Source organism: Cydia splendana, chromosome 21, assembly GCF_910591565.1.
Source record: "Cydia splendana chromosome 21, ilCydSple1.2, whole genome shotgun sequence".
In the NCBI taxonomy this organism is placed as follows: Eukaryota; Metazoa; Arthropoda; class Insecta; order Lepidoptera; family Tortricidae; genus Cydia; species Cydia splendana.
Genome location: NC_085980.1, coordinates 100,838 through 119,255, shown reverse-complemented (window position 1 = coordinate 119,255; position 18,418 = coordinate 100,838). Strand labels below are relative to the sequence as shown.

General features: G+C 40.0%; 2 protein-coding genes and 1 long non-coding RNA gene across 3 annotated transcripts in view; all 3 read left to right on the top strand.

Moving 5' to 3' along the window:
- Positions 1-4,028, top strand: part of LOC134801236 (uncharacterized) — a gene marked incomplete at its 3' end in the record, with an annotated part of 32,474 nt that extends 28,446 nt beyond the window's left edge. The window contains exon 8 of the mRNA XM_063773769.1: positions 1,909-4,028. Coding sequence (XP_063629839.1) covers positions 1,909-4,028 — 2,120 coding nt within the window. The remainder of the gene's footprint in view (positions 1-1,908) is intronic.
- LOC134801353 (claspin-like) overlaps positions 1-6,558 on the top strand; it is a 416,093-nt gene extending 409,535 nt beyond the window's left edge. The window contains exon 2 of the mRNA XM_063773893.1: positions 4,035-6,558. Within this exon, the coding sequence (XP_063629963.1) occupies positions 4,035-6,308 (2,274 nt within the window). The 3' untranslated portion in view covers positions 6,309-6,558. The remainder of the gene's footprint in view (positions 1-4,034) is intronic.
- An 8,762-nt stretch (positions 6,559-15,320) lies between these two features.
- On the top strand, positions 15,321-16,480 carry LOC134801271 (uncharacterized). Its single transcript, XR_010145657.1, has 2 exons — positions 15,321-15,565; positions 16,321-16,480. It is a non-coding gene; the product is annotated as an uncharacterized LOC134801271 (long non-coding RNA).
- Positions 16,481-18,418: the final 1,938 nt, after the last annotated feature.

Genomic DNA, 18,418 nt, shown 5'->3' with positions numbered 1-18,418 from the left:
TATATTCGATTTTTGTACGGCTGACTCGCAACCCGTGTCTCTCCAGTTCCCTGAGCCAAATGTCCAAGGTTTTCTGTAGTTCAGCCGCCGTTTTCGCTATAAGCACGATATCGTCCGCATACAGCATACACCAAGGTATTTGTGCTTGAAGGCTTCTGGTGATGTAATCCATGCTCAAATTGAATAGCAGAGGACTCAATGCCGAACCCTGATGGACGCCAACTTTAACCTGGAATGGGTCGGTTATACCAGCTGGACTCTTAACCTGTGTGGTTACGCTGTGGTACATGGCTCGTACTAGCGAGACATAGGTTTCAGGTATGTTTTGAGCTCGCATAGCTTGCCACACCAGTTTCCGAGGGACTCTGTCAAATGCCTTTTCCAGGTCTATGAAAGTGAGGTATAGGTTCTCTCTGTTTGTCCGGCATTTCTTATTCTCATTCCATCAGGATTCTAATGGTTTGTATGGCTTCCGTCGTAGACCTCCCAGCTGTGAAACCAAACTGGTTTTCAGTAATACTGGCTAAAAAACCGAGACGAGCTCCCATAATTCGCTCCCAGAGTTTGATAGTGTGTGACGTTAACTTGATTCCTCTGTAGTTGTTGCAGTCTGCTACGTCCCCCTTGTTTTTGAACAGCGGGCATAGGAAGCTTCTTCGCCATGAGTTAGGTATTTTGGTTTCGAGAAGGATTTTATTAAATAGTTCTGTGAGCCAAGGCAAAGCGTCATCCTGCAGGAGTTTCCAGATATCAGCGGGTACGTTATCAGGGCCAATAGCTTTGTGAAACTCCATTTTACGGAGCGCATTTTTTATTTCTTGCGGATGTACCGGTTGGATAGGCCCCTCCGTAGCCGATATTTCTGGAAGATCTTCGCTAGGGAAAATTCTTCGTTAAGCAGGTTATCAAAATACGATTTCCACCTCCTTTTTATATCATTATCCGATGTTAATAATCGACCCTGCTCATCTCTGATATATTTACTGAATTTTATGTCGAGCAAAAAATACATAAGTACTATGCCAAATATGCTAAATGCTAAGTATCAAAATATTTATAGAGCACCAACCTCCTAATTTGTTTACATTTGTCTAGGAGTTGTAAACATTGCAGTTTTTCGTTATACAACGCTACACGTCGACTTCGCACATTGTCGTAATTATTTACGAGCTTAAATAATATTTTGCGAACCTCACTCAGTATACACATTATTCATATTATTTAAAATAAACCCCTTATAAACCGCAAACAATTTGAATGAATGACATACATTGACTACTGACTTTTAGCTTTTTTTTAAATCATAGACAATTGGTGATACGACAACGAAATATCTGTCAACAATTTTTGGCTAGCCAGACTCTAACTGTTTATTAATTGAATAAATAAATACAGAAATCCACATCTGTCTCACATTTTACTTTCATCCGATATCGGATCGGCCGATGTGAAAACGCTCTTAGATCTATATAAGAAGATCTCGTCCTATTAATTTAATTTTTTAACGAGCAGAAACGTCTGCGAACGATGCTATTAACCTCAGAATAAATTTAAAAGTAGAAAAATTACTGTCTCGTGTGAGATTTGAACTCGCGACCTCTGGATCTATTATTTATGGTTCCTAAGAAGAGATCATCGTATGTCTTATAGTTTCAGATTTTCCCATACTGACCGATCTAAATGGGCCACCCTGTATAATAAGCTTACCTAGGTACCTGATGTAATATTGTGTAACAACCTGACATGTAAGATAATATGTTTGATCAATAAATTTCTGATTCAAAAATTGTTCGTATGGATGTCGATAGAATAGTCGATATTTAATCAAGCACTAGTGAAAAGTGCATTTTTGCTCCCGTCGTCCGGGCTTTGCTAATAATCAATAAATTCTTATTTTCTGTTATCCAGCTATCAAGAAGGGCGCCAAAGCGAGGCTAACCGACCAAGTCACCATGGAGATATTAGACAGGATCCCCAAGCGGTACGAAGTCGGCGTCCTGTCCCTCGACGAACTCAGACCGGCCATGGCCTCGAGGGAACCTCAGACTGCGATAGCGAGAGCTATAGGACACCTCCTGCCCGCCGAGCGGAGGAAACTCCTCGATGAGGACTTCACGCAATACTCCCTCGAGTACGCGTACAGACACCTCGCGCTCCCCACCTCCCGGCCCTCCCAGCACAAGAAGCTATTCCGCGGCGTCAAAGTGAACGATGGTTGCGGACGACTCCTCGGCGACGCCGTGTACACCAGCCTCGCCGACACCACCACCGTCTACGTCAAGAACTGCTCCAACCGGAACTGGGCGAGGGCGAGGCGCCCGACCGCCGCCCACGTGCTCGGGGACAGCGACGCCGGGTACGACTCCCGAGAGACTGAAGAGGAGAAAGAGAAAGAAAACTTAGAGACCTTTTTGGAAGAGGACGAAGCCAGAAATATTTTTGACGATGATTTTTCTGATATACCGATCAAAGACGAGAAACCTGATTCGAAGGATGACATAAACTTCGACGAGACTAAACATAATATAAATTGGGGCGATGATATTGACAACTTTGGGAACGCCGGCGTCGAAAATGACGCCGACGAATGCGGCATATTCGACAGCGACGACGAGGTCGAGCCGCAGTTCGACCCCGACACCTTCAACAGGAAGGAGGTCATCAAAGAAATGATGGCGGCCGCCTATAGGAACTGCCACATGGCAGTACCGGCGCGATATCTAGCTCTGGGTGAAAACCCGACGAAAAAGATGAAGAAAACGTACCCTAGTGCGGCCCCGATCCGGGAGTACGTTTACGGTATCGGAACCCAGTACTGGGCCAACAAGCTCAAGAAGCAGGAAGCTGCGGCCAAGGTTGAGGACCTCGTGGCCACCTACAGGGGCAACTTGCACAACGACGTGTTACACCAGGTGGAGGAACAAGTGCGCGCGTTTACGAACGCGAACGAGAGTGCTGACGTCATCGAGCCCGCGTCCGAGCTCGCGGACCCTAGCTGCCACGCGGACGGAAACGCCGTGGAAGACCAAGACGTGGACGAGTCTAGAGACGTGGAATTTATTGAAAATGAAGCCAAAAATTATATAAGTAGCGACGAAGACTCGTGTGAAGAGCACGCCTACGACCCTGTTCTTAAAAACGATGCTAACTTTGATGAAAAAACGCACGACGTCGAGCAGTTGTACGTGAAGCTGAAGGAGCTCCCGCCGGAGGCCGAGCGAGCCGCGAGTCCGGCGCCCGACGACCACCTCACCGCCATCATCGACCAAACCATCCGCCAGATGAAACATCGGAAAATAAAGAAAAAGGAGGTAATGATCACAAAGACCGATATCAATCACCTGGTGGACGATCCGAAACGTATCACCAGATTTAATTACTGGTTCACGATATTATTTGCAAGACCTAAAGACAACAAACATTTCCTGAAGTCAGACCGGAGATTGGAGAAAGAGTTTGAGGAGAATTCGTCGCGCAGCTTCTGGTTCGTGCTGAAGGAGTGCTCCGCCGTGTTGGACATGTCGCCGTTGCGCCTCTACCGCCTCGTCGCCGCCATCGAGAAACAGATGCTCAAACTACTGCCCAAAAAGCAAAGAAAAGGAAATGAACCCAAGAAAATGGGAAGACCCCCCTTACACAAGCCTCGTTTAGACGAGTACCCCAATAAGAAACGCGGGAGACCTCGCAAACACATGGACAAGAATCTTTCAGGAGAAAGTGGCTTACACTGTAGACCAGATCTTAGACTCCACAAAGACTTAAAAAATGCAAGCGCCTCTCAGAGTCAGCACCGGCCAAGGAAACTAGGAGGACAGCGCAAAACCTTGGATGGCAACCTTTCAGAAACTAGCGACTCCCAGGAGTGGATACCTGAAACACTCAGCGAGGACTCTGAAGAATCAAGCACCTCGGAAGATCAGGACCAGCCAAGGAAACGAGGAAGACCCCGAAAACCCCTGGACAAAAATACTTCAGAAAACAACAATAACTCACAAAGGTCCAGCAAACACTTAAAAGAGTCCAGCACCTCGAAGAATCAAGACAAACCAAGGAAACGGGGAAGACCTCGCAAAACTCTGGGCAAAATTGTTTCAGATGACAGTGACTCAGACTCGCAGGACTTGAAACCTCGAAGATCCAGCAACGACTTGGAAGATGCAACCACCACACAAAACCAAGACCTACCAAGGAATCGAGAAATACCTCGCAAAGGCACACTCAGCGGAGACATAGAAGACGAAACCGCCTCACATAATCACTGCCCTCCAAGGAAACAAGTAAAACCCCTCAAATTCTCGGATGAAAGTGTTTCAGAAGACAGCGACTCGCCCGAGTGCCAACAAGAAAGATTCGGCACTCTCAGCGGAGACATAGAAGACGAAAACGCCTCACAGAATCACTACCCACCAAGGAAACAAGTAAAACCCCTCAAATTCTCGGATGAAAGTCTTTCAGAAGACAGCGACTCGCAGCATTGGCGATCAGAAAGACTCGACAAAGCCTCAGAAGATATAAGTACCTCGCAAAATCAGCGAAGGAAACCCGGAAGAACCTTAAAATTCTTGGACGAAAGTCTTTCAGAAGATAGCGACTCGCTAAAGGGAAGACCAGAAATATCCAATACGTTAGACTCTAGACTTCAAGATGATAATACTTCGCAGAATCAGGAGCATTCAAGTAAACGGGGAAGACCGCCCGAATATGTGGACGAAGACACACCAGAGGTAGGCGCCTCGCAGAGGAGCACCCCAGAGAGATTCAGCGCATATTTAGTCTCGGGTCATATAGAAGGTGAAAGCACATATTTAGATTCGACACGTATAGACGTTGAAACCGCCTCACAGAACCAGGACCAACCGAGAAAACGAGGTAGACCCCGTAAATACATTGATGGCAAGCCTATAGGCGGAAAATTGCAGAATCCAGACCAACCTAGGAAACGGGGAAGACCTCGTAAGTATGTGGATGGAAAGCCTTCAGGAGAAAAATCGCAGAATTCAAATCTCCAACATGAAAGCGCCTCACAAAACCAGGAACATCCAAGGAAAGGGGGAAGAAACACCCCGCAAAGCCAAGAGCACCCTAAAAAACGAGTAATACCAAGACCTCGTAAATCCTTAGACAGGAATGTTTACGAAGACAGCAACTCTGATAAGAGCACCCCAGAAAGATTGAGAACATACTCGGATTCGAGTCTCCAAGAAGGTGAAGGCGCCTCACAGAAACAGGAATACCAAAGGGAAAGGAGAAGACCTCTTAAATCCTTGGACGAGGACCATTCAGAAGCAAGTGCTTCGCAGAGGAGCACCCCAGAAAAATCCAGCATATACTTGGATTCGAGTCATAAAGAAGATAAAAGCCCCTCACGGAACCAGGAGCCGCCAAGGAAAAGAAGAAGACCTCGTAAATCCATCGATGGGAGTGTTCTAGAACTAAGCGCCTCGAAGAAGGGTTCTCCAGAAAGTAGCAGCAAATTTGACTTGAGTATTCAAGATCAAAGCACCTCAAGACCGCACCAATACGTAGCTGGAAACCCTCCAAAAGGAAACATCTCTAAGAGGAGTACTCCAGAAAGATCCAGCACATATTTAAGCTCGAGACTTTTACAAGATAGTAGCGCCTTGCAGAGTCAGGAGCACCCAAGGAAATCTTGGGGAGAGAGCACTTTGCAAAACAGGACCCCTGAAACAGCCAGCACAGACATGAATTCGAGTCTTCAAGAAGATAATAACGCCTCTAATAACCAAGCACAACCAAGAAAACGAAACAGAGCAAGCAAATCCATGGATGGGAGTCTTTTAGAAGCGAGCGCCTCACAAAAGACGACGCCAGGAAAACAATCAAGAGCCAGCATATACTTAAAGGTTGTAAGCTGTTCACAGAAGGAGAAGTATCCAGGAACGAAATCTGTACAAGTGACCCTTTCGGAAGTAGTGAACATCTTGCAAGAGAGGAGACCAGAAAGGGTAAAACCCAGCAAATACGTAGAGGATCCAAGCGATTCACAGAACAAAGTACATCCAAGTAAACAAGGAAAACCTTGCAAATCCATAGAATTTCCGAAAATAAGCATCTTGCACAGGGAACCAGAAAGACCTAGCCCATGCTTAAACTGGAAACCTCTTGGAAATGCAAGCACCCCGCAGAACCAAGGACACCCAAGTAAACCAGAACGATTCAGCAAATACGTCGAGAGAAGTCTTCCAGATATAAGCGCCATTCAGGACACTTCGGCTGAGGCTAGTTTGTTGCGAAACAAAACAGAAGAATATTCTGAAACGAAAGTGATTAGTTTCGATCAATTCTAGTGACTTTGTGATAGATTTGTGTTAGGGTAGTAAGTACCTACTACCTATTGTGCGAAACCGATTCGTAATAATTAATAACGAATCATGACGAAGATGGACGTCTTTAATTTAATTGTTATTTTGATACTTATTCCAAAAACTTTCAGTGTTAGCTTTGGTGTTGCTATTCAATCATTCAAATTCCCTTTGAACACCACGCCTTTTAAATGTAACGCGCCAAAGTGAACCTTATTGGAATGCGTGAAGGTCTATATTACCTAATACATTGTAACCCCGCGCGGCAGTTGCTTTTGACTTTGTAACTTATTATTTTACTTTTGTATATAACAGAAGCCAGAGAACTGTACCTAATAGTTGTAGTGTTAAGTATTTACTTAATCCATAAGTAAGTAAATAATGTTATTTTTACTATAACTTGTTTTATTCCAACACACGACACGTTAGTAAATCAATATCTGGGAAACCGAGCTTTGCTCGGAAAATATATAAAAACCGGGCAATTGCGAGTCGGACTCGCGCACGAAGGGCGGAACCCTTCGTGCGCGACCATAATGCAAAAAACGGCAAAAATACTGAATACCCATCCAAGTACTGACCCCGCCCGACGTTGCAACTTCGGTCAAAAATCACGTTTGTTGTATGGGAGCCCCACTTAAATCTTTATTTTATTCTGTTTTTAGTATTTGTTGTTATAGCGGCAACAGAAATACATCATCTGTGAAAATTTCAACTGTCTGGCTATCACGGTTCGTGAGATACAGCCTGAGGGGCTACCGAAGACCGCAAATTGCGGGGATCTTTCTCTTTTACTCCAATGAAGGCGTAATTAGAGTGACAGAAAAATGCCCGCAATTTGCGAACTTCGATTTCCGCGGTTATAGCCCTGGTGACAGACGGACGGACGGACAGCGGAGTCTTAGTAATAGGGTCCCGTTTTACCCTAAAAAACTCATAAATGCGCGTTTTCCCAGAGCTAGATCGATTTATCGCCCCCGAAAACCCCCATATATTTCATCGAAATCGTTAGAGCCGTTTCCGAGATCCCCGAAATATATATATATGTCGGGAATCGTGGGCGTATCATACTATCGGCAGCACATCAGAACCTTCAATCGTGGATGAAGAGGGCCTTCAATGAAATACGATGTTCAATTCACAATCTTTACTGCACAAGACTCATTACAAATCACAGCGCACGATACGTTTCTTATCTTAAGCAAACCAGTGGATTAGACCCAGGAGCCGCCACAGACGTCATCTTCTCCCGTTTGTTCTCATCGTGCTCCTTCTGAAGATTGATTGACAGCATAACTTCAATTGTTCTGGACTTCAATTGTTTTAACAGCGCACTCTATGACGTCTTGGCAAGTTGGCAGAACTGCGTCGAACGCCACTCAGGTGTACCTACGTAACACCCTAGTTTGCTCTATCTGTCAAGGTTTGTATGATAAAACGCCTCTTGAAGGCGATAGATGGCACATTTCAGCCATTCTCCGACATATATATATATTTATAAGAATTGCTCGTACAGTCAGCTGCAGAGAAAAGGTACCACCCCTGCATACAAATTTCTATGTAGCGGTGGTACCTTTTCTCTGCAGCTGACTGTACCTAACCTATGCTTACCTATGTTGAACAAATAAATCTTTGAATCGTTTTGTTAGATAGATAGAATATATATACATATATTATCTCCGAGTTTGTCAGCTGAAATAGATAGTGCTGTGCCGCGCCGTGCCAATTTTTGCCATATATATGGTTTGTTAAATATACGGAGCCGTATAAGCGCCATCTACATTAGCTGTGCAATCCAAAGCCCGAATTTGTTTTAGACTTTTACACACCATCTTATACAATTAACATTATTTTATCTAGAATATACTCGTATGTGTAGATACTTTACCTCTATTGCCTAAGAGGGATAGAAAGGCTGGTCACGTTTTTCGATGTTGGAGGATGGTTGGAGGTAGGTAGGTAAGGTACCCAAGTAACACAAGCAGGATAATAGAGTAAAATTATCATCTTATTCAAATTAAGATTGCATAAATTTTGTGTATAAGCGGTGGAAATTACTAAATTCGGAATAAGAAAATATGTGGGCCTAGTGGGGCCTATATACCTACCAATAAATGCTGAATAAATTTTGCATAGTATCGGTTTTGCATATTAAAGCTGAATAATACTTATTTCTTACACAGTTAGTCAGACATTATTCAGCTTAAAGCATTTGTGGTTACTAGAAGCTGCATAATAGCAGCAATTAGCTGTATATATTTTGTGTCGTGAGATATTAAGCAGACAATATTAAGAAAAATGTGATAGTGGCTACTAAATGCTGAAAAGAAGCGTCGGTGAAGACTTTCAACTGTATAAAAGCGGTTGCAGTTTCTGTTTTAATGCTAGTTTTTGAATAAAGGTGGACGCTATTACTGGAAGCTGTAATGAAATCCACATATTATTTGTTATTCAGTAGCTGCATATATGGGTTAGTTATGGCTTTTATAGACAAAATGTCTGAATAATAAATACTAAAACAACACTTATACTTAAGTTATAGCGATTTTAGTACACATATACTATCTTTTCTTGAGAGAGGGTTCCGTAGCTTTATAAGTTTATACACGGTCAACAGTGCTACTTGAGCTTGTTTGTTTTGAGCTTGAGCGTGTTTTTATTTTATTTTGAACATCTTTATTTTATTTTATTTTCAGCATCTTGCGTATTTATTCTTTAATCCAACCATTATTTAAAAAATCGAGGTTTAGTTTTCTTAACAATTCTCTTCGATTGGTTATTTTACACAAGATGCATTGTCGTTTTAATGACGTAAAACAATTGCTAGCTACCATCGTAAACACTGTTAACTGACCATTTGCATACCTTACTGCAACGAGATAAAGTTTACCAATGGCCATTTAAGGTTGTTGCTAGTTGGCAAACAAGGTGGCAAATGCTAGTTATTGATATTGTTGCATTAAAAACTTGTAGACTGGACTGGGTATGAGAAAAAATAAATAATCACCCCCATTAAAATATAGCGAAATCGATTCTCCACAATCGATCAATCGATTTTGAACAGACAGTTTTTAGGTTTCAAGTGGGTCTACTCATACCCATCCCACACTATAATATATAAACAATACTGCCCATACCAAACTATACTTGTACTCATACCCGTGATACCCGCTACTAATATACCCGCACCTTCGCACCTATACCATATTCATACCATACTCGTAACCACACCATACTCATACTATACACATCTTCGTACTCACGTCGTACATCTTTGCGTGTACCTTTACCTACTATATATTTGTCGGAACTGATAACGGAAAAAATAACTGTGTAATCTGCGGGTGTGTAATACTTAATATAATTATAAAGAAACTATCATACATTTGTTATAACGCCATTTGATATATTATGGCTGCTATTTAACTGATCACCAGATTTAATAAAATTTAATACCAAAAAAATCTATTTTACCACCCTAAAATCATGAATGATCACCAAAATTATAACACCATTTTAATGTGAAATGATTACCAATTTTATTACATTTTACTATCCTTTTAAAGGAAATGACACCAAAATAATCATTATTAACCCAAAAATAGTCAATGATTACCAAATTTCAATCCCCATTTTAATGTGAAATGATAACCAAATTTTTACATCTTGCTATCCTATTAAAGAAAATGACACCAAAATAATCATTGTAAACCCAAAAATAGTAAATGACCACCAAAATTAGAACTCCATTTTAATGTAAAATGATAACCAAATTTTTAAATCTTGCTATCCTATTAAAGCAAATGGCTCCAAAATAATCACTGTAAACGCAAAAATAGTAAATGATCACAAAATTGTAACCACATTTTAATTAAAAATGTGCAATCATTTAATATATCGTTATCCTATTAAATTAATTAATCCACTTCGTCACCTTTTTCTAGTAGCATTTTATTTCTGTAACAGTCGCAGTTCTAACCTAACCTAACCCACTTTTCTAGTAGCATTTTGTTTCTGTAAGGGTCGCAGTTCAAACCTAACCTAACCCACTTTTCTAGTAGCATTTCTTTTCTGCAAGGGTCGCAGTTCAAACCTAACCTAACCCACTTTTCTAGTAGCATTTCGTTTCTGTATGGGTCGCAGTTCAAACCTAACCTAACCCACTTTTCTAGTAGCATTTCTTTTCTGTAAGGGTCGCAGTTCAAACCTAACCTAACCCACTTTTCTAGTAGCGTTTCGTATCTGTATGGGTAACAGTTGAAACTTAACCTAACCTACCTTTCTAGTACCATTTCGTTTCTGTAAGGGTCGCAGTGCTAACCTAACCTAACCCACTTAACTGATAGCAGTTTAACTTACTTTTCTAGTAGCATAACGAAATGCTACTAGAAAAGTAGATTAGGTTAGGTAGGTATGCGGTGCGGGCTACGGGGGGTTGAGCGGGAGGGGCTAGTAATTTTGGCATCAGTTTACTTTATTTGGTAATATGTATAAATTTTTTGGTAATCATAGTGGTTTATTTAGGTGAAAATATCGCATTAATTTGGTCTTCAAGATTTGGTGATCATTAATGATTTTTGGTGATCATTCAATATATTTGGTATTTGAATACAATTTGAAGTGCAGTCGTAATTAAAGTGGTGGTACTTTCGCATTTTTAGGCCTTATTTTTTTGGTGTTCAGTAATTTTTTTTGGTAAGCATGATTTTTTTATTTAGGGTACCAAAGTATTTTATGGTGGTCATTATATTTGTAGCCATATTTATTATTGTATGTTATAATGTAATTTTTATTATACGTTTCCTTTATTATATTGTGATTTCATCTAAACTGTCATTGATATAATGCCTAATGTAACATAATTTTCAAATAGTATATAGACATGTTTTATAATGACATTTGTTATATTATATTTTTGTATTTATAACGTAATACTTCTTACAATTTTATCAAGTATAAATACATATATATTGTATAAATTTTTTTGTCATATTTCATTTACGGATAACGTAATGTTTTACATACTTTTTATAACTAGTACGCAGGCCTACTGTTTTTGCTAGCTATTTTATTCTAGGGAGGTCGCAGTTCTAACCTAACCAACCATATTTTTCACAGTTTTCGTTCTGCGGGGGCCGCAATTCAAACCTAACCTAAACCTCTTTTTTGCTAGAGTTGTTTATTCTATGGAGGGTCAAAGTTCTAACCTAACCTAACCCTCCTTTTGTTAGGTAGTTATTCGTTTGTGCAGAGTCGCAGTTCCAACCTAACCTAACCCATTTATGTCATGCAACTATATATTATGCCACACAAATAATTATGTGATGTCACTTGTTTTAACAAATAATATGCTTTAGAGTATGTAATAATTATGGCAATGTATATTAGACTAAGTGTAAATATACCTTATGACCATTATATCAATAATAACATTATGTATACCATTAATTAGGTATTACGGTAGTATGCCATTTATAACGTTATTCAAAATAACGATATAGCAAACTATAATATATGAAAACTAATTATAACAAATGTAATGCACCCGTAATCTGCCGTGCCCCCAGATTTATCATATAACTTAAATATTATATCGCGTTTATAATATTAGTAGGAAGTAGGATTGCATATTGCCCGTGTTACATTACATATATACCTATAATGTTTCTCATCAAACTAGTGAGGATCTATGTGGTTTTTACTATTTGTGTACAGAACCCTAGTAGGCTTTAAGATTGAGAAAACAATTACTATTATACTGATGTTATTCAAAACTTATTGTTCTAAAACCATTATAAATCTAACATTATTAGCTTAGTAACGCGAATAATGTGAATGCTTATTCAGAAATTTAGCACAAAATACCTGTGGCAGCAGCTTATATTCAGCACAGTCGGACGCCATTACGGTTGCTCATATTCTAACCTCTACAATTATACAGGGTGGTCCAAACCTTGACGTCCAAAAATTTTTTTTAGATTCCTCTAGTCGTGGGCTATCAGAATATACCCCATGTCTATTAGCCGATTTTTTGTAGTTTTCGAGTTATGAATTTTTGAAGTTTTTTTTTGGTTAAAATTTTGGGGGTGAAGTAATTTACTCATAAAAAAAACTATCAGAGGTTTTTTAATGTTTTTTTTTTGTAACATACTCCTTAATAAATGACGTAATTATTAAAAAAAAATCAGCGTCCTCACGTTGATACAAGTTGTAAAAAAACATGACAGATTTTTTTTTTTACGCTCAGGCATGTCAAGCTTAGATTTTGCACTTGAATAAAAAAAATACAAGCTGTTACAAGGACTTCTGCTGATTTTAAAAACTGATAGACCCTAAGTGTTTTACAAAAAGGTAAAAAAAAGTGACACTTAATAGTCGAAATTTGACAGAATCGGCACTCAAAGGAACTGAGGTCGAAAGTTCCCAAATTAGTGATTCACAAAAAAAAAACGGTTTTATTATTCCTAACTTTAATAAAACACAGAAATGTCCACGATAAGTCAATGTTGTGACATGCGATAAGCGAATCATCATTTGGGTAAGCTTAGTCATTATCTTAACTGGATCGATATCCGAGGTATTGCAGTCCTATCCTCCTTGAACTCGTAGAGGGGTCTCTTTGGATTTCCGCCAAAATTTCTTCGCTACTACTCTTAGTACTATCTACTCTTGGTACTTCTTCGCGAGGTTGCTGACGTCCAGCCATCAGCGTCTGGTGGATATTTATGAACACTTTGTGATCCGGGTAATGTTGTCGTGGTTCTCCACGGTGCTCTAACTGTTGACGATAGAGTCTTGCGGCTAAACTTAAATTTCTGCATAATCACTACATCACTAACAGTGTAAGAAGATTTCAAAAACAGAACGTAACGACTACAGTAGCAACACACGCGAATCTGACGAAAGCATTGAGCAACTGTCACTGATAATACTACTTAGAGGTAAAGGGGTGAACTTATTAAACAATAGTATGTATGGAGACAGTAGTCGGCGGGGTGGGAGCAGGTAAAAATGAACCCTTTGTAGATAACAACCCGCCGCGACACGGGTCCAGTTAAGATAATGATTAAGCTTACCCAAATGATGATTCGCTTATTGCATGTCACAACATTGACTTATCGTGGTCATTTCTGTGTTTTATTAAAGTTAGGAATAATAAAACCGTTTTTTTTTGTGAATCACTAATTTGGGAACTTTCGACCTCAGTTCCTTTGAGTGCCGATTCTGTCAAATTTCGACTATTAAGTGTCACTTTTTTTTAGCTTTTTGGAAAACACTTAGGGTCTATCAGTTTTTAAAATCAGCAGAAGTCCTTGTAACAGCTTGTATTTTTTTTATTCAAGTGCAAAATCTAAGCTTGACATGCCTGAGCGTAAAAAAAATATTTCTGTCATGTTTTTTTACAACTTGTATCAACGTGAGGATTTTTTTTTAATAATTACGTCATTTATTAAGGAGTATGTTACAAAAAAAAACATTAAAAAACCTCTGATAGTTTTTTTTATGAGTAAATTACTTCACCCCCAAAATTTTAACCAAAAAAAAACTTCAAAAATTCATAACTCGAAAACTACAAAAAATCGGCTAATAGACATGGGGTATATTCTGATAGCCCACGACTAGAGGAATCTAAAAAAATTTTTGGACGTCAAGGTTTGGACCACCCTGTATAGGAATTGAAAATGAACTGAAAATCCCATTTTTATTCATTTATAAAACTAGTTTTATCGTAGCATAACTTGTTAAAGTACATTTTCTATCACTAAAACATCTAAACACCGCAAAAAAAAGTACAAATTTAAAAGTGGAGTAGTAAATTTTCTATATTTACTTTTTAAACAGTGCATTATTTACGCGGCGCTTTAAAATTTTAAATAAAATGTATATATATATTAACAGTAAAGTCGCATGCGCAATGAAATTGACGTTATGTAAACATATATCAAATCAATATATGGGTAATGTCCTCCTTATTTTGTATTCACTTCAGACACTTCACTTTGACACGAGTTCACAAATTAAAATGGAAGACAAATCATACACAAATAGCTGAATATATTTTCTGTAACAATGCACTTTTGAACCAAAAGCTGCATAACGTGTGACTAACTGAGTCATTCTATACAAAGCTGGATAACTTTGGTTTAAAAGCGGTATAGAAGCTTTTGACAGCCTCTATACAAGTGTTATTCAGCGATTCAATGTGTGGGCACAAACTTATACAGCTATTATACATTACTGTTATGCAGTAATAAGCGGCGTGGGCTAGCCCACTTTGCGCCCAAACCTTCTGTATAACGTCTGTATAAGCGCTTATACAGACGTTATACAGCTATCTTATTCAGCATACAGTACGGAATGCTCTATTATTCAAACAATATTCAGCTACTTTTGTGTTACTTGGGTAGGTAGACAATTAGAGGTAGGTCCTCTGATATTGAACACAGCTTCAAGTCGGACCAGCAAGCTGACTCTGCGTGGCGTTTGCAATGACTAAGTGTGACAATGTGCATCATTAATTAATATCAAATTCCTATGAAAATATGACTTTTATACCTAATTATGACACTCCCTCACTATTCTATTCAAATCGGTGCAGAGTTAGCTTAGACGGATTCCTATGATAGAAAGCTACTTAGGTTAGGTAATGGGTAAAGTTAGACCAAGACAAGTCTGCAACGATTTAGATGAAAGAGATATAAGTAACACGCCTTGTACAGTCAGCAGCAGAAGTTGCTAAGCGGGCCAGGTGTTCAAAATGATCTTGACGCGACTTTATTGTTAATGTTAAGAGAATAATAGCGTGTCAAGGTAAATTTGAACACCTCTCGCGCTTCGTCACTTCTGCTGCTGACTGTACATGTGCTATCAAAATCGTTGCAGACTTAACTTGGTCTAACTCTACCTCTTTTCACTCTTTTGAAGCTTACCTATTGCACCTATTTCCTCGTATTTACCTGCCATAGAATATCAAATTTAAATTTCGACCTCTGGCTCGCCTGTCTTTCGCATTGTCATTATACCTAGTTATTATTAGTGATGCGTCAATAATTGGCCGTGCATACTGTATTGTTTTTTGTCTTGTTTCATGTGAAATAAAAGTAATGATAATGTTGCGAAGTTGTTTGTCGCTCCTGAATGGGCCGGCCAGGGCTCCTAGCCGCACCTTGGTGCCGGCGAGGAAGTGGAACCAGTGCACCTTGTACATCAGCTTGCCGCCGCGGAACCCGCACACGCTTGGAGTAAGTTCCACGCCACCACCACCACCACCACGTTCCTCTTTCGATAATCCTATCCTATAAAGTACTCCGATAATAGTTTGTATGCTTGGAAATTCGTTGGTCAAAAACTACTTAATACAAACGTTACGGTACAGAATAACTAATAGTACTAGCTACTACCGTACAGAAAGGACAGTACAAAACGAAGTTTGACAGCCATTCAGGGACGAATCAGCTATCCCTTTCGGCCTTTGCTTTCGGCTATTTAGGGTTTGTCAAAATTCTAGTCATTAATGACTCATTATCTTATCTGTGGTCGTGCACGCAAAAGGACGTCCACGTGGTGCCAACCCTGATAATTGCTCGGAGCAATGAACAGAACGAAGCCGAGTTTGCCCCAAAAGGGGGAGTGTCTCCCCAATGGTTGCGGTCATTTTTGGGGAGCCATGGAGTGGCAAACCATGAAAGGTGTACATTAAGACACGCCTCAACGCCGTTTAATGTGAAACATAAGGGGGGTTACATTTCATCTTACATTGGACCGAACACTGGACACTTTCTACTATCTTGCTGTTAAGATCCGTGGAGCAGGGAAACAACATAGGTAACTTACATAACATATAGGTACCTTTCCTGAATGTTCATAAATCTATCGCTAATCGAGTCTCATTGAGAAGGGTTGGAGTTAGACTTATTTGCTTATATACCTAATTGCATTGTTATTCTGTTTAGTAACAATAATAACGTTGGCTCACTGTTGTTTGTGTCTCATGCAGGAGTCGCTGGCGCACGGCGCGTTCATGATGGTGGTTTGGATCGCGCCCACGCTCATACTCATGTCACAGATCAAGATCTGGAGACGCAAATATGGCTCAATGCCGCTAGCCTGAAAACTAAATATGCGTGTATGTCAAAAATAAATAAAGTTTAATTCTTTTTGTTGTTTTCTTATTAGACTACTAGCTTTTGCCCGCGACTTCGTCTGCGTGGAATTCGTGACAGCAGCTAAAGTAGGTATAGCCTCCGGACACAAACTACTAAGAAGGTAATACGTATCATCATTCGATTCGCGCATTGCTTATTTCAATTATTAGGCAATGCATTAACTCTTTCAATTCCACCCCCCTTCGCACTCTCTTTAGGGATGATTTCCAACATAAAAACTATCCTATATATGTCCTTCCCCGGGACTCGAAACTATCTCTATACCTACCAAATTTCAACAAAATCGGTTCAGCGGTTTAAGCGTGAAAAATTCGTGAAAAGGTAACAGACGGACACACTTTCGTCTTTATAATATTAGTATTAATATATATATTAATATAAGTATGGATTAATAACCCTTTACTCTTTACTACTGCCGTTGGTTGCATATAAAAAATATAAAGAAAGGTCAAGTCACTGTTGCATGTGCAGGTCACGTGGACGGAAAGTGTTTGGTAGGAACTCGAGTCCTTTGAGTCTGAATTTGAAGAACTCGGCTCGTTTTCACGAGACTCGGCGCTTAAACACCTTCTGAGTCGAGTCCTTTGTTGAGTCTTTTTTTAAGAGCAACTCAAAAGGACTCGAGCCTCCGAATAAAGACTCCGTAAACCATTTTATAGGTTTTTCCTAAATAACAGTAAATAATTTAGGCGTTATTGTATGATTTATGTGCCTAATCTACAAATTGCAGTGCAGTCACAGCTCAGTTGTTTAAGCGCATACCTACGAGCTCGTTCATCTAATAGTGACTCGGGTTCAAATCCTGTATTCATGTCGTAGTCAGATCGTATAATCCGCCGTATTACATTACGGCTAGCCGTTTTCAAAAACAGGGGCGTTTTGAAATGCGGCGGCTCGACGATCAGCCGGATTGTCATTGCGATACGTTCTTCAATAAGGCGGCCTACGTTTAGCCGCATCGTACTACTATTTTAGATTGTAGAGTGACCAGTTCTTTCGGTCGCCTACGTAACCGGAGTTTGACAATGTTTGCAATTTAATATATTTTTACCATGGTCCCACCGCACTACATGTGTTTCTTTTCCAAAACAGTTCCTTCACAACTTAAATAGACGGAGCCCAGCAACCGAGGCTCCTATTTCTGGGCGGTTTGCCCTTCGGGCAACTGAAGCTACCTAACGAACCTAACCTACTTACCTACCTACGCTTTTTTCCCCAAAGTGTAATGTTTTCACGGACGTCTCACTAATCAATAGGTAGGTAGGTTAGGTTCGTTAGGTAGCTTCAGATGCCCGAAGGGCAAACCGCTCAGAAATAGGAGCCCCGCGAAGCGGGGCTCCGTCTAGTTAAGTTGCGATGGAAATGTTTTTTGAAAAGAAACAGTCCGACGAACTCCAGATTTGATGGACACCCCAGCGTTTGTCAGGCAGCGCCACGGGTGTTAAAAATGGGAACTATAAACTGTCAAAGCGGCGGCTAATGACTCGCTGTATTACATTACGGCTAGCCGTGTTGAAGAACGTATGGCGCCGAATACATTCCGGCGGATTCTCATTCAGCCGCATTCAATCCGGCTAATCGTTAAACCGCCGCATTTCAAAACGCCCCTGTTTTTGAAAACGGCTAGCCGTAATGTAATACGGCGGATTATACGATCCGACTGCGACATTCACATATTAAAAAAAAAGTGTAGCGTTAAGTAATATAGATGGCGCTATTTTTTTCGAATAAAGGGCTTTATATACGACTGTCCCTCCCCTGGATTTGTCACTATAGAAATCAAAATAAACTGTATCTGTGCCTAAGCCGAAATATTTCCTGTCAAATGTAAAATACCTATATTATGTTTATTTTATTTTATGTTTATATTGCTAATTATTTCAAAATGTTAAATTTAAAAACGATATTAACGATTTAACTGATGCCGGA